The sequence below is a fragment of the Manacus vitellinus genome, unplaced genomic scaffold, assembly GCF_001715985.3.
Source record: "Manacus vitellinus isolate BGI_N305 unplaced genomic scaffold, ASM171598v3 scaffold_16_pilon, whole genome shotgun sequence".
Lineage (NCBI taxonomy): Eukaryota > Metazoa > Chordata > Aves > Passeriformes > Pipridae > Manacus > Manacus vitellinus.
In genome coordinates, this window is record NW_021939189.1 from 1,603,129 (window position 1) to 1,617,017 (window position 13,889).

At 41.6% G+C, this 13,889-nt stretch overlaps 1 protein-coding gene across 1 annotated transcript in view; it reads right to left on the reverse strand.

Annotated features, from left to right (window-relative positions):
* MAP2K5 (mitogen-activated protein kinase kinase 5) overlaps positions 1-13,889 on the reverse strand; it is a 122,136-nt gene that overhangs the window by 101,108 nt on the left and 7,139 nt on the right. The window contains exons 4-7 of the mRNA XM_029958772.1: positions 11,535-11,604; positions 7,558-7,598; positions 5,891-5,958; positions 3,272-3,320 (exon numbers count right to left, since the gene is read on the reverse strand). Coding sequence (XP_029814632.1) covers positions 3,272-3,320; positions 5,891-5,958; positions 7,558-7,598; positions 11,535-11,604 — 228 coding nt within the window. The remainder of the gene's footprint in view (positions 1-3,271; positions 3,321-5,890; positions 5,959-7,557; positions 7,599-11,534; positions 11,605-13,889) is intronic.

Genomic DNA, 13,889 nt, shown 5'->3' on the forward strand with positions numbered 1-13,889 from the left:
TAACTCTGAAGAGAAACCCAATGAACCCATAAAGCCATGGAGAAACTCCTATCTTCCCTTCCTGGGGGCGAAAAAGGAGAATTTTTGGCGATTATAAAGTTATAAGTTATAAACAATAAATTGAGCCGAATTGGAGACAAAGCATTTCCTCTTTTCTCCGTTTTTTGCTCATTGGGAAAAGGGAGTATTTTCTCCACATCATTCCCTAAAAGATGGGGATAGGAGCAGCTCCATCCTCTGAGGATTGAGCCTGGTGATATCCCAGAAAAACAGCAACCAGAACCCAGGTCAAAAACAGGAATACTGGGGTGGAGGGAGCGTCTGTCGGCAGCGGACGGAGAGATAAAGTGTGATTTACTGGCTCCAATAAAGGTGCCAAAAAACCACAGGGTGATTTATTTATTTTAACTGGGAAAGCTGGATTCTCCATCATAAAACACCAACACAAAACCAATGAACTCCCCAGGAAGGACTGGAATATTAAAGCTGCAAACCCAACCTGGACTGGCCTCCGCCGACACGAAGGGAATTCATGCAAAAGCAAAAGCTTCAATTATGAAGCAGCAAACAAAACATCCCTGGGTTGGGCAGAAATCAAGTGTCTGCCTGTTGTAAATCATTAAAAGCAAAATGCCCAATTAATCCTGATTTGATGTGCAGGGGCTGCCACAATCCCGCGGCCGCACCTTCGCTTCCCAAATGGAAGCAATCATGGATTCAGCCAACAGTCACACTCCATGAGCAGACAATTGAGGAGATTTAGTAAATCCCACTTTATAGAGCAGAGACTAATCGGAAAACACGAGCCAGTCAAATGTTTCTTATGAACTGTTGACACTATATCAATGCTGAATCAATTGGTGGCATTTACTCTGAGTGACAGAAAAGAAATAAATATTTATATCACATCACCTATATCAATGAACCCAGGCAGAAAGCTATTTCTAACCTGTCAATATTTGATTATCTTGAAGAATCATGTCCCCTTCTTTTAATGATTAATATGAATTCCTTATTAAACCTAAATGGAAACTACTAGAGGAATATCATTAGGGATGCCTGAAAGCAGAAACTGCCAAAAAATAATCAAAACTAATAGCCCAGGCCATATTTAAGTAACAATAAGTGTGACTTAATCCCCCTCAAAAGGAGGAAAAGTTAAAAGTTACTACTGGAAACCCAGCTCCAGTTGTGGATCTGGGATCAAATTTTGCAGAACACAACAAAAATCATTTGCTCTCAACAGAAGGCAGATTAACTCCCATCAGGGTGAATAAAAAGTAGCATTAAAGGTAGTATTAAAACTTAGTTATTTTATTTCTTTTTTAATGGGTTTAAGTAACATTTTTAAAATCATAACAAGAAGTTTGGTTTTTTTTATACCGTTCCAAAATTCTAAAACACTGGGGAGAAATCTGTGAATCCACTGCAGGGCACACAAACCACTTGTTTTTCTTGTTTTGAACACATAAGGTGCCCAAATTCAGCTCTGCACAAGAGCTTTTACTCACATTCAACAATTCTACCTTTTAAAAAAAATCATTGATATGGGAGTTATTACCAACACCACTTAGAGAAGTTCAGCTGCCTGCTGCTGGCACTGCCAGAATTTCAGGTCATCAAGAGAAATGTATTGTCTGGTTCTCTAATTTTGAAATATGAGCAAATCCACCTGGTGGGAACAAAAAAATTAAATCTGGATATGAGGGACCATCAAACTAAACCTGGATGTGAGGGAACATCAGACTAAAACCTGGATGTGAGGGACCATCAAACTAAAACCTGGATGTGAGGGAACATCACACTAAACCTGGACATAAAGGGATGCTGACAAGCCTAAAACCACATTTCCAAGCTGCATTCCAGGGATTCAGTGGCACTGGGGTGTCCAAATCCTATTTTTGAGGAGGTCTCTCATCTGTTCCCCCTCCCAGTGTTCCAGGTGAGGCTGAAGGACACGAGGAAGCTCAGCCTTCATCTTCCTGACACGCTCAACTACCAACTCCTTGATTCATGAAATGCCAACGAGGCTTGGAGAGGTCATTGTGTGAAGGCACTGAATAGGCATCTGAGATAATTAAGATTTCAGCCTTCGAAACATGGAGGGGAAGTGAACAGCAGTTAAGAAAATCAATAAGAGTCTTTTATTTGCAGTGACACAGATGTCTCAGTCAATAGAGCCTAATAGGCAAGTCTGAGCCCACGACAGGCACCGGCCTCCGAGGCTGCAAAGGGCTCTCTGTGACAAACATTAAAACATATTTATGCTGCTGCTGAAGGATCTGGGCTTCTTTGAAGGTGGTTTAATTTAACAGTGCATATTTAATGTCATTACAAGCCTGCCCAAAACAAGCACAAAATAACTGTGCTGTTTGTCTGCTCGTCCAGCAATTGTTACGTTAAAACCTTTCACTTTTGAGTGCCAGGAGCTGAATGCCTGGAGCAGGAAGGGAAAGGAATTCAAGACAATTTTCTACAACTCTGGGGTTTTTTTGGGTTTACCAGGGTTTTTTTTTTTGCTTTTTATAAAGAAGTTACCACATAGAATCACAGAATGGTTTAGGCTGGAGAAGACCTTTAAAACAAGTTCATCCATTAATTTAACGTCACATGAAGTGGCAGAATGAAGGACGGCAGGGTTAGATGGGAGATTGAGAAAAAATTGTTCTCTGGGAGAAGGGTGAGGCCCTGGCACAGGGTGCCCAGAGAAGCTGTGGCTGCCCCTGGATCCCTGGAAGTGTCCAAGGCCAGGCTGGACGGGGTTTGGAGCAACCTGGGCTAGTGGAAGGTGTCCCTGCCCATGGCAGGGGTGGGACCGGATGAGCTTTAAGGTCCCTTCCAACCCAAACCATTCCATGATTCTAAAGTGATTCCAGAGCAGTTCTTTGCAAAAACCTGTTAAACATTCAAGTGTCTTCTGCCCTAGAAAGCACGAAGGTCGTTCTAAGTGAGGAGTTGACTCAGTTATTCAAAATTGATTAACTTTCTCCCCTGGAATTGTGGCGGCAGCGCAACACGTGCGAGGGGCCTCCATCTATTTGGAGCTAAATCTGATTAGCACATTTTGAGAAATGGGAAGCAAATTGCTCTGCCAATCAAAGTAAATCAGGACACACAACTCATTCATATCATGAAGGTTTTCATGGTGCCTCCAAGCCCTGTGTTAAAAGAACACATCACAGCTAAATGAGCAGTAAACATCTCTGCCCCTATTTGTGCTGTGCCAATCACTGCAGAACCAGGCAGCCAAGGTTCCATCCAAAGCACCTACCTGGCCATTGGCAAGTATTTTCTTCAGCTCTGCAGAAGACTTTTTCAAGCTGGAATAAAAACGAGAGGTGATTATTTTTAACGACGGGGTCGTTTCCCTCCGTCAGATCAAGGGAAATCACAAGCCACAAATTCCTGGTTCCATTATTCTGAGCAGGTGAAACCTGGAGGAGGAGATCTAGTGGACACCAGTCAGCACTGCCCAAGTGCAGACAGCAGGGATGGAGAAGCAGTGAACACTTCAGAAAATCAATATATTTTTCACCTTTACCAACTGGCTGGTTTAGACACCTGACTACACCACCCTCTGAGACACAACCTATTGTTCATCAGTAAAATGAAAGGAAGATACTCTGGCACATCAGGTGGTTCAGAAAACAACAGGAAAATATGGCTCACATCTAGTTTTCAGGTGCCATATCTTGTTTTACAGCTCCTTAAGGGATTATTCCTCAATAATTCCTGCAGCAGAAGGCTTTTTGCCCCACTACCTCAGATGAGTGCAGACCAGAGCACGGTGAGCAAAACAGTAAAATTCCTGATTTAGGCACCTCAGGGACGTGTCTAAATCCCTGAGATGAGTCCAGCTTTCCATTCCAGCTCAACCTGCTGCACTCCCTGTGCTTTTTCAGGAAGAATCTACTCCCACGTCAATAATCTTACACAAAACAACTCAGTTTTCCCTTTTGGGAGAACTTTAACAAACCACAAACTCTCAGCCTGGTGAGTTTTGTAGGTAAAACCATCAACAGCTTCAAACTCCTTCCACCCACTCACAAAACGCTGCTTTTCACCTCCTCTCCTGACAAACTCTGTTCCTTGTACCTTCAACACAACAAACTGCCTGGGCAGCAAAATGCCTGCAAAAACTTCATCTCAAAGGGACATTCTGTTCTTATTACTGAAGTTTGGGAAAAAAAAAAAAAAGTACAAAATAATATATTCTTGAAAGGCCCGTGCACGTGTCTTGATCACAGATCATTATTAACAGGAACAGTGAAAACACAGATTTCATATTTGGTGGCTTTGTTCTTTAATAGGCCTCTTGTTCCCACGACTACTTTAAAGCAAAATTAAGTTTTCCAAGGAAACATAAGTTGATCTTGTCATCTTTCATGACTAACAATTTGTGAACATGAAACAAAGAGAGACTTTCAATTACTTCAAAAACAAAACTCCGAGCGCGGAAGGGCTGGGAAAAGGATTGGCAATTAACCACCAAATAAGGTGACAAGAAGCTTCTAGAAGCTTCCTTTGCAATGCACTTTAAGAACAAGCTCAAAGTACAGCGAGTGCTGAAAAGCCAGAGCACAGAAAAACAGCTTTATTTAGTTCAGACTGGCAGGGCTGCGGGTCAAAGCCATTCAGATTTAGTTCCTTTATGGAGTTTTGGGTTGGATTATCACCACTAAAACCTGGAGCAAATCTCCCCCAAGGGATGGGGCAAACCTGGCTCGCTTTTTTTTTTTTAGCTCCACAATTAGCAAAGCCACTAAAGGGAGCAGCAAACTGGTTTTAGTGGTGCTGGGATGGGGTTCCCAGCGGGGCAGAACTCCCGTGGAAACTCCTCGTCAATGGGCACCCACATCCCATCATTCCCACGAGGAAAAGAGGGATCTGGGGACTGTCCCACCACCTTGGGGTGTTAACAGAACAGGCACCCAAAATTCACCCATCAAATGCAGCCCAACTGTGTCTCTGATCGTGTTCATCTCTCTTTGGCAATTAATCTCTTTTTATTTTACAAAATGCTCTCAGAGAGCAAAGGCAGCAGATGCTGATGCACAGATAAATGCAATATTACATGCTTATTAGAATAATAGAATAATTTAGGTTGAAAGGGGCCTCCAGAGGTTTCTATTCCCACGGTTCAAATATGCTCTTGTATGAAGAACATGCAGTCAGACTTTCCTTATTGCTTTCTTAAGAACACACAAGGTTTTTGTTCATTCCTTTTAACATCAGTATGCAGAATAATGACTTCATGGAATAAAAGGGAGTTTAAGCTCCAGCATTTAGAAATCAGATCTCTAGGAAAAAAAGAGAACTAGTTCTCTTGCATTTTGAGACCTTAACATGGGTTTTCAAATTAGGACTGGGGTGTGAAAAGAAAAATAAGGGAGATGGACTTCAAAACTTTGGTGAAACTGTATGAAACAGGGCACCTAAGCTGTAAGGAATTTTCAAATAAATAATAAACCTACAGAGGTTTATGATTTGGGTTATTTATGACTGCAAACCTAAGAATGGGGTATTTTAAAAGCAAAGAATCCTGGAACGAGATCAAGCAACGAAGACTTCAACACACAAACCTTGCCATTAGATCAACTAATTATTGATTAATACCTGATTAGTTCAACCCCAAACAGCACCTCAATGCTTTATAAGCACAAAACCACCCCAAAGAGTCAGAAAACACTTAATTTTTTTTTTTCCACAAGAAAACTCTCGTGGAGCTCCCAGCAGCCCGAGCACCACAAATTCAGGCAATTCACCTTCCCCACCTCGGCACTGGTGGAAAAAGTCATTCACCACCAATGTCACTGTTGGCAACAAGCACACAGGAGGGTGTTTTGGTGTGAGAAAAGGTGAGAACACAAAGCAGGGGCCCGGCTCTTACCTATTGCTGGGGAGGGAATCGGCCACGGCCGAGCCGCTGTTGTTGGCAGCCCCTGCTCGAGTATTTACCTGCAGGCAGGGAAAGGATCTTTTCTCAGTCACTGTGTTCAGAGGACACCATTCTAATTAACCTGTAATTTGCCACGGATTTCTCATTTCATGAGGAAGGTTAATTAGCTGCTTGCCAGGCACAGCAATGGTTGGAGTGTGTATGTAGGTTAGCAGGCTCCAGGATTCCTGGGCTGCAAAAACCTCCCCACCTTCAACAGAGCAGGAAGAGAGGGGATAAATCCATCATTTGTGCACATTTTAAAAACTAAACAGTCCTTTGGTGCATTTGGAGCCTCCTACGTGTGGTGACACGAGCAACAAGCTGAGCTGAAGGAATCCAAACCCTCAAATGATTTCGTTGCGGTGCCTTCTCCACTTAGAAATGACTGGAATCAAACAGTGTGGTGGGGCTTTAAATGGCTGAATTCAAATGAATATGGGGGGGGTTAAAGCTCTGAAGTAGTGGCAGGTATTAGTTCATAAAGTGGCTATTAAAATTTAGGAACCTGATTAAGAGAGGTTAAAAGGCAAAAGAAAGGCAGCTCCATTTTAATAACACTATATATATATATATACAGTGTATATGCACACATTATATATATATATAGATACACAGATAGCATTAGTTGATAAAGTGACTACTGAAATTTAGGAACCTGATTCACAGAGGTTAAAAACAAAAAGAAAGGCAGCTCCAATTTAATAAAACTATATATATAGTGTATATACACATATGTAAGTGTGTATCTATACAGGTAGCATTAGCTGATAAAATGACTATTGAAATTTAGGAACCTGATTAACAGAGGTTAAAAGGAAAAAGAAAGGCAGTTCCATTTTAATAAAACCATATATATATATATAGTGTATATGCACACATTATATATATATATATAGATAGATAGATAGATAGATAGATAGATAGATAGATAGATACACAGATAGCATTAGTTGATAAAGTGACTATTAAAATTTAGGAACCTGATTAATAGAGGTTAAAAACAAAAAGAAAGGCAGTTCCATTCTAGTAAAACTATATATATATATATAGTGTATATACATGTGTATATATATATACACACATATATACACAGCATTAGTTGATAAACTGACCATTGAAATTTAGGAACCTGATTCACAGAGGTTAAAAACGAAAAGAAAGGCAGTTCCATTTTAATAAAACTATATATAGTGTATATACATATATATATGCACATATATATATATGCACATATGTATATACACACACATATATATATATACACACATATATATACACACACAGATAGCATTAGTTGATAAATTGACCACTGAAATTTAGGAACCTGATTCACATAGGTTAAAAACAAAAAGAAAGGCAGTTCCATTTTAATAGAATTATATCTATCTATCTATATATTATATATATATATATATACACAGATAGTACAACATTTAAATAAATCCTTCTCCCACCCTCACCAAAAAAAAAAAAATTAAATAATAATAATAATAATAAAAAAAAAAAACCTGCTTGTCAGAGCTCAAGAAAGTGCAGTTTTATTTGACATTTCAATAAGTGGAACACAGCATTACAAATCCATCTAAGTTTGCTGAAACAATTATTGAAATTCGTACCTTCAGGCCATGTATGTTCCGTTTCCCAGGAGGTTTGCAGGCTGAAACAGTAATTGACTCAATTGTAGAACACATCAGGGCCATTTACAAATTTGCTCAAAATGAATCTTTTCAAAAGAAATGAGGGTGACACCAAAATTAGCAGAGAGAAATGATTGAAAAGTGCCTCGCAAGACCCAGGGTGGGAATTACCAAAGCAGGATTTTTTTTTTAACTTGCAGGAGTGAGCGTTTATAAATGCTAAGAGCTTTCTGACACCGGGTAATAGAAATTCTAATTTCTGCTTTAAAACACATCACCAAAAAAAAAAATAAAAAAAATATGGAGAGAACCGGTGGCTGAACTGATCAGAGGCTTTTTGTAATTCAAATTAAAATCTTGTGTCACTGTATTTTCACGCGCTGTGGGGTGGTTTTTTTTTTGGCCTGGCATTTAACAGCAATATTTGCAAGATGTGTTTTAAAGGAATCAGCTGCCACACGTCAGGAATTAGTCCCGTTGTCAACTGCAGTTTGGGTTTAAATGTGGCAAAACATGGCAGGGGCAACAGCAGACAGCCTGAAAAAAGCAAACAGTGACTAGAAAATGCCAATTTTTGGACACAGATTACAAATGTGGCTCTTCATGACGATGGCTGGGTTTGGAGAAAGGGTTTTCCTCCAGCCTCTCCACCTGAACCTCTCCTTGCTCTTCACTCAGGGCTGTGTTTTTGTCACCAGTTAAAGCCACAAAGGCTCCCTGTTCCAGACAGTTCCCATTTGAAAACTCCAGTGCCCTACAAATGGTATGTTAAAGGGGCTGTCACTGGTGATTGATTGTCTGAGGAGGGAGGAATTTGATTTTTCTCTTTCTCTGCTGCACGTGCCTCTCACTCCCCTTTTTTTTTGACAGCAGGAAGCAGAACTATTTATTAGGCAGAAGGACACAGATGATAGTTATTAAACACATCACTTCGGGCCAGGCCATGTGCCTTTAAATGACAGTAGAAATTACCACGTGCATCTTAAAGAGGGAAAATATTATGATACTCAAAAAAACCCAAACAATCAGAAACCCACAAATTATAAATATATATAAGCATGTTATATTTTTTCAACAGATTAAAACTGACATTTTGAACGTGGTATTAAAAGAATATTTTATTATATATATTATTATATTACATATTATATATATTATATATCTTTATTATATATATATATGAATGGGATATTCAGCTTGTATTCTACAAATGGGATATATATATATATAACACAGATAGGGGAGATATATATCTATATATACATATAGATATAGATAAAGATATATATAAAGATATAGATACAGATACATACTGATAGAAATATATAAATAGATATAGACAGATATAAATAGATAGATATAGATATAGACAGATAGATACAGGTAGAAATATATAAATATAGATATATGTGTATGTACACACATACACTCTTGTTTATGTATATCACACATAGAGGTTTATTTTCAATATAAAAAAGATTTCTGGCTCTTATTACCTAAACAGCAACAAGGTACTTATTAAAAAAATAGACAAAATACCAATTTTTCCCCTTAAAGGCCTTTAAATTATGAAATGAATTATGAAGCACAGCCCAGGTAACACAGGATGGCACGTGGACATTTACTCCTGGCAAGATTTTTTATGGAAGATGAGAATTTTTGGGAGCTGGCTGAGGCTTCCTCAGAAGGAAGAGGGGCAGAAAGGGAAAAGGATTCAAAGGACTTGCAGAGAAAGCTCTTAAAAGGGAGAACTTTAAATTACAGGCACAAGAGCTGCACGTTCTTGATGGGGCTTTAAAGTGCTGAACGTGGAGAGACATGGCCAAAAGGGCAGGGAAGGAAAGTGCTTGTGCCAACAAAATTTGGGATGTTCATTAGAGAGGCAGGACAAGAAGACAGGGAGGGAAAAAAAGGAGCAGGAAAGCACATTTTGTTCAATATTTCAGAGCAGCAGCAGAACTGGGGGGCGGTCTGGGCTTTAAAGCTCTAACCTAGAAAGGAGAGGTGTTTTAAGGAGGTGATTTGGAAAGATGAAACTCAGCTCTGAAGCAATTTAGGGTAAGTGGAAACAGGGAAATACTCAGCAGAACAGGGAGCTGAGCCCACGGTGAAAATGGGGAGGGAATATGGGGGGATCACATCCAGAGCAGCACAGAGAATCCTGGATCTGTGCATCCATTCCCCTTGGGTGTAAAGCAGGCAGAAAAAGGAGACAGCAGCAGGAATAAGAATCTACTCAGCTGGTTCTTCGGGAATGACCCAAAAGGAGAATTTAGAAAGTTTAACCTGATTTGTAATCACAAAACAACCCTTTAAACTCCAAGCTGTGCCAGCACCTCCTGCCACAACTTCCTGCAACTGTTTGATTAAAAAGAAAGTAGATGTAACTGCCTCATATTTCCAAGAAGGATTCCCAACCTACAAGGATCATCCACTACATCAGTTTTTCCAAGCTACAAGAGAAGGATCCAGGGAGAACTGGGAGACCCTTCCAGGGCCTAAAGGGGCTCCAGGAGAGCTGGAGAGGGACTGGGGACAAGGGATGGAAGGACAGGACACAGGGAATGGCTTCCCACTGCCAGAGGGCAGGGATAGATGGGACATTGGGAAGGAATTCCTGGCTGGGAGGGTGGGGAGGCCCTGGCACAGGTTGCCCAGAGAAGCTGTGGCTGCCCCTGGATCCCTGGAAGTGTCCAAGGCCAAGGATGAACTTGGAGCAACCTGGGCTCCAACCTGGATGGGATGGGATGGGCTTTAAGGCCCCTTCCAACCCCAAACCAGTCCATGATTCCATGACCTCAGCCTGGGAAGAGGCAGGAGATCACTTCCCTCTCACAGCTGCTCTCAGGAGGACACATCTCACTGCTGGTGGCTCTGGAGTTCTGCAGCTCAAACATCTGGGAGGCCCCTCAAAATCAGATCCTGAGCCAGAAAACCAATCCTCTATTCCCCTTGAATTCCCATCTCTTTTCCACAGGATCACACTAAACTACCAGGAAACCCAGGCTCCTTTGGAGACCTGATTAGCACGTGTTTGAGGAGGCTCTTGCTTAATTGCCCAATTCAAACTTCAGAGAGTTGTAAGTAATGGAAGTCTAGAAATGTTTAATTGGGAGCCTCACAGTATGATTATTTGTATCATATCAGTTAAGTGAGAAGGGTTTAATTTTTAATTATTTCAATTAATTTATTGCTGGGAGATTTTACTCGGAGAATTTCAAACCTTCTCCAGTTCCATCAATTAAAAGAGGCAGAGATTCCAAACCTGGCTACTGAGATCTGAATGAATCAGTGGGATTATGTAATGCACTGGGCTTTCCTTAACCATTATTTGAGTTCATTCCCAAAAACCTAACGAGCTGCCTACGGATTTTTGTGCAGGTTGTAGATGACCTATTTTTTAATTGCCTCAGTCCACAGAATTGATTACATCTTCCCCTGTTCAGGAGAGCTATTAAAGCACTCGTGAACATTTTGATATTGCTGCTAAATGCCCAGATCTCAGATAAAACGTGTCATGGATGGAGCTCCTGTGACAGACACGTTCCCGTTTTCCAAATGAGTGGTGACAGTGACATCCCCCAAGTCTGTCAGGCTGATTAATGATATTAAAACATCTAAAAAAAGAAAAGCCCAATTTACATAAGTATCTCCAAAACTTCAGTTATTCATCTGCTTTGAATACAGGCAGAACCCTCACCAATGAGTTTTTTAAATGTACTTAAATATGTACTGTGCAAACCGAATCTCGTTAGTCTAATTTACTCCAGGAAATCAGCTATTTTATATGCAATAAATGCAGTTTTCCCTCCACTCCCCACAATAATGAATCCTCCTATCCAAATTAAGAGGTAAACATCATGTTATGTGCATTTAAACCTCCCCAAAAAGAAATACCAGTGAACTGTTTCATCAACAGTTATCATTGTTGTTGATTAGAATTTGTTCAGCATTACCTCTTGGATAGATCTGGAGAGGCTCTATCAACTGTCCATTTACTTGCTGCTCCATTACAGTGGAGTAATACTGCAAAGAGATTAAAGAAAGAGATGACTCAGTAATGTATGAGCAGTAAAAGCACTTCTGGATTGTTTAATTCAATGTATTTTTATTTATTTTTTAATTGCCGCGGTGCAAATCAGCCTTTAGATGGTTTCTTACCATCTGTGGCTGTTACCACAATAAGTGGGACAGAGGAACTTAACCAAGGGGCTGTGGTGCCCAGCACAGGGATCTGTTACTGGATCAACTGGGGAAGTTCCAGGCTCTCCTGAAAGCTGGGAATACTTCAGAGGGAGCAAATGGAACCTTGACAGCAAACACAGCAGGTGCTGCACCTGGAGGAGCCGAGAAAACCAAACGTGGGAACAAAGGTGTGCTGTAAACACAACCCAGGACTGTGCAATCAGGAAAACTCCATGAAAATCCCAGGGGAATATGGAAACTATCCAAGAATTTGCAGTGGTGAAGCACCATCAGGGCAGTTGGGGTCACGTCCCACACAGGCAGAGGTGCCACGTGTGTCCCCTCGGAGGGGACACAAAGCACTTCCAGAAAATCACTGCAGACATCCCGACCCCTTGGGCTCCACAGGGACTGCTGGAAGTGATCTGGGGGGAATGTTTAGTGATAAAGAAAGGCTAAGAATGGGCAAAAAGGGATGGAAAAGGATCTGAGAACATCAAGACCCAAGAAGACACTCGGGCCACTGAGATGATCCAAGGGCTGGAGCTCCTCTGCTCTGGAGAGCTGGGATTGTTCACCTGGAGAAGAGAAGGATCCAGGGAAACCTGAGAGCCCCTTCCAGGGCCTAAAAGGGATTCAAGAGACCTGGAGACGGACTTGGGAAGGACAGGACACAGGGAGTGGCTTCCCACTGCCAGAGGGCAGGGAGAGATGGGATATTGGGAAGGAATTCTTGGCTTGGAGGGTGGGCAGGCCCTGGCACAGGTTGCCCAGAGAAGCTGTGGCTGCCCCTGGATCCCTGGAAGTGTCCAAGGCCAGGATGGAGCAACCTGGGCTGGTGGAAGGTGTCCCTGCTCATGGCAGGGGATGGAACTGGATGGGCTTTAAGGTCCTTTCCAACCCAAACCATTCCAGGATTCCATGAAGACACAAAACACGTAAAGCAGGACGAGGGAGCCTGAGAGGTGGCACGAGGATGAGGAGTGGCACTAAATGAAGAAATAAACCTTTGGATTAAGCAAACTGAAATCTTCATCAGCCTCCTTTAATTGTCCCTCAGTGCTGAGGACGGGGGAACTCCCCAGCCAGGCCCTTTAACCCCCCAACCAAACCATCCCAGGGCAGAAGACAGACCCGGCTTGGGAATTTCCTGCCTCCAACCTGCCCAACTCCCATCCCCACATGTTATAAACACTGAAAGCACATCACAAAGAACGTTTCTTTTGCAATCCCTGAACACCTCTGAGGGAAACCTGCTGGCTGTGGGCCAGATCTCCACGGCAGAAATCCCTGAGGCTCCTCTGGCTTTCATCCTCATTCTCACCAGCCCGGTGTGGTCTAAGAATTCAGCACGTCACTGTTGCCAGCCCTGTGTGATACTGTTCAAACTGGCAAGGCTGGGTGTCAAGGAGGAGAAAAATCCCAAGTCTCTCTGGAATCAAACACAGGTGTTTCCCTCACACTGATGGTTTCCCTAAAAACACGAATTTTTACTGATGCAACTTCAAAGAGACAAAAGTTTAGGAACTGCCCCTCTTTGGGAAATGATCAAGAGCTTCTCCAGGGGTCACAAGGACCCCATAAACTTATTTTTTATTAGGAGGGTCATGAATAACATGTCAAATCCTCCCCCAAGTCCTCATATCCGTTCATAAAAATGTGCTCCCAGCACCTAAAAGTTATGGAGCTGGGAAAGAACCTCCTGCTCCCAATACTGCTTGATAAAAACAAACCTTTTAATTACCATTTCCTAGTGGCATTCTGTGACCCAAAGACACCTATATACACAGCATAAACATATATGACACACTCTCTGGAATAATAAACTAAAATAAACAGACATGAGACTGTTTCCTACCAAAAAAAAATATAATAGAGGGGCAGAGAGAGAGAGAGAAAAACCCATGGCCCTCTCCATTACTCACCAGTGATGACAAGTAAATGAAATATCAATCATGTAAGCTGTCAACCTTTTGGGACAGCAATAACTGTTAACAAGTAGTCTGGAAAAATTGACTGAAAATGACTTGTCCTCCACACACGAGCATTTGAGGTTTCCATGGAAAATTAAGATGCCAGTGGCTATTTGGAACACTGTTCAGGTATTCTTTTTAATGGGAAATTTG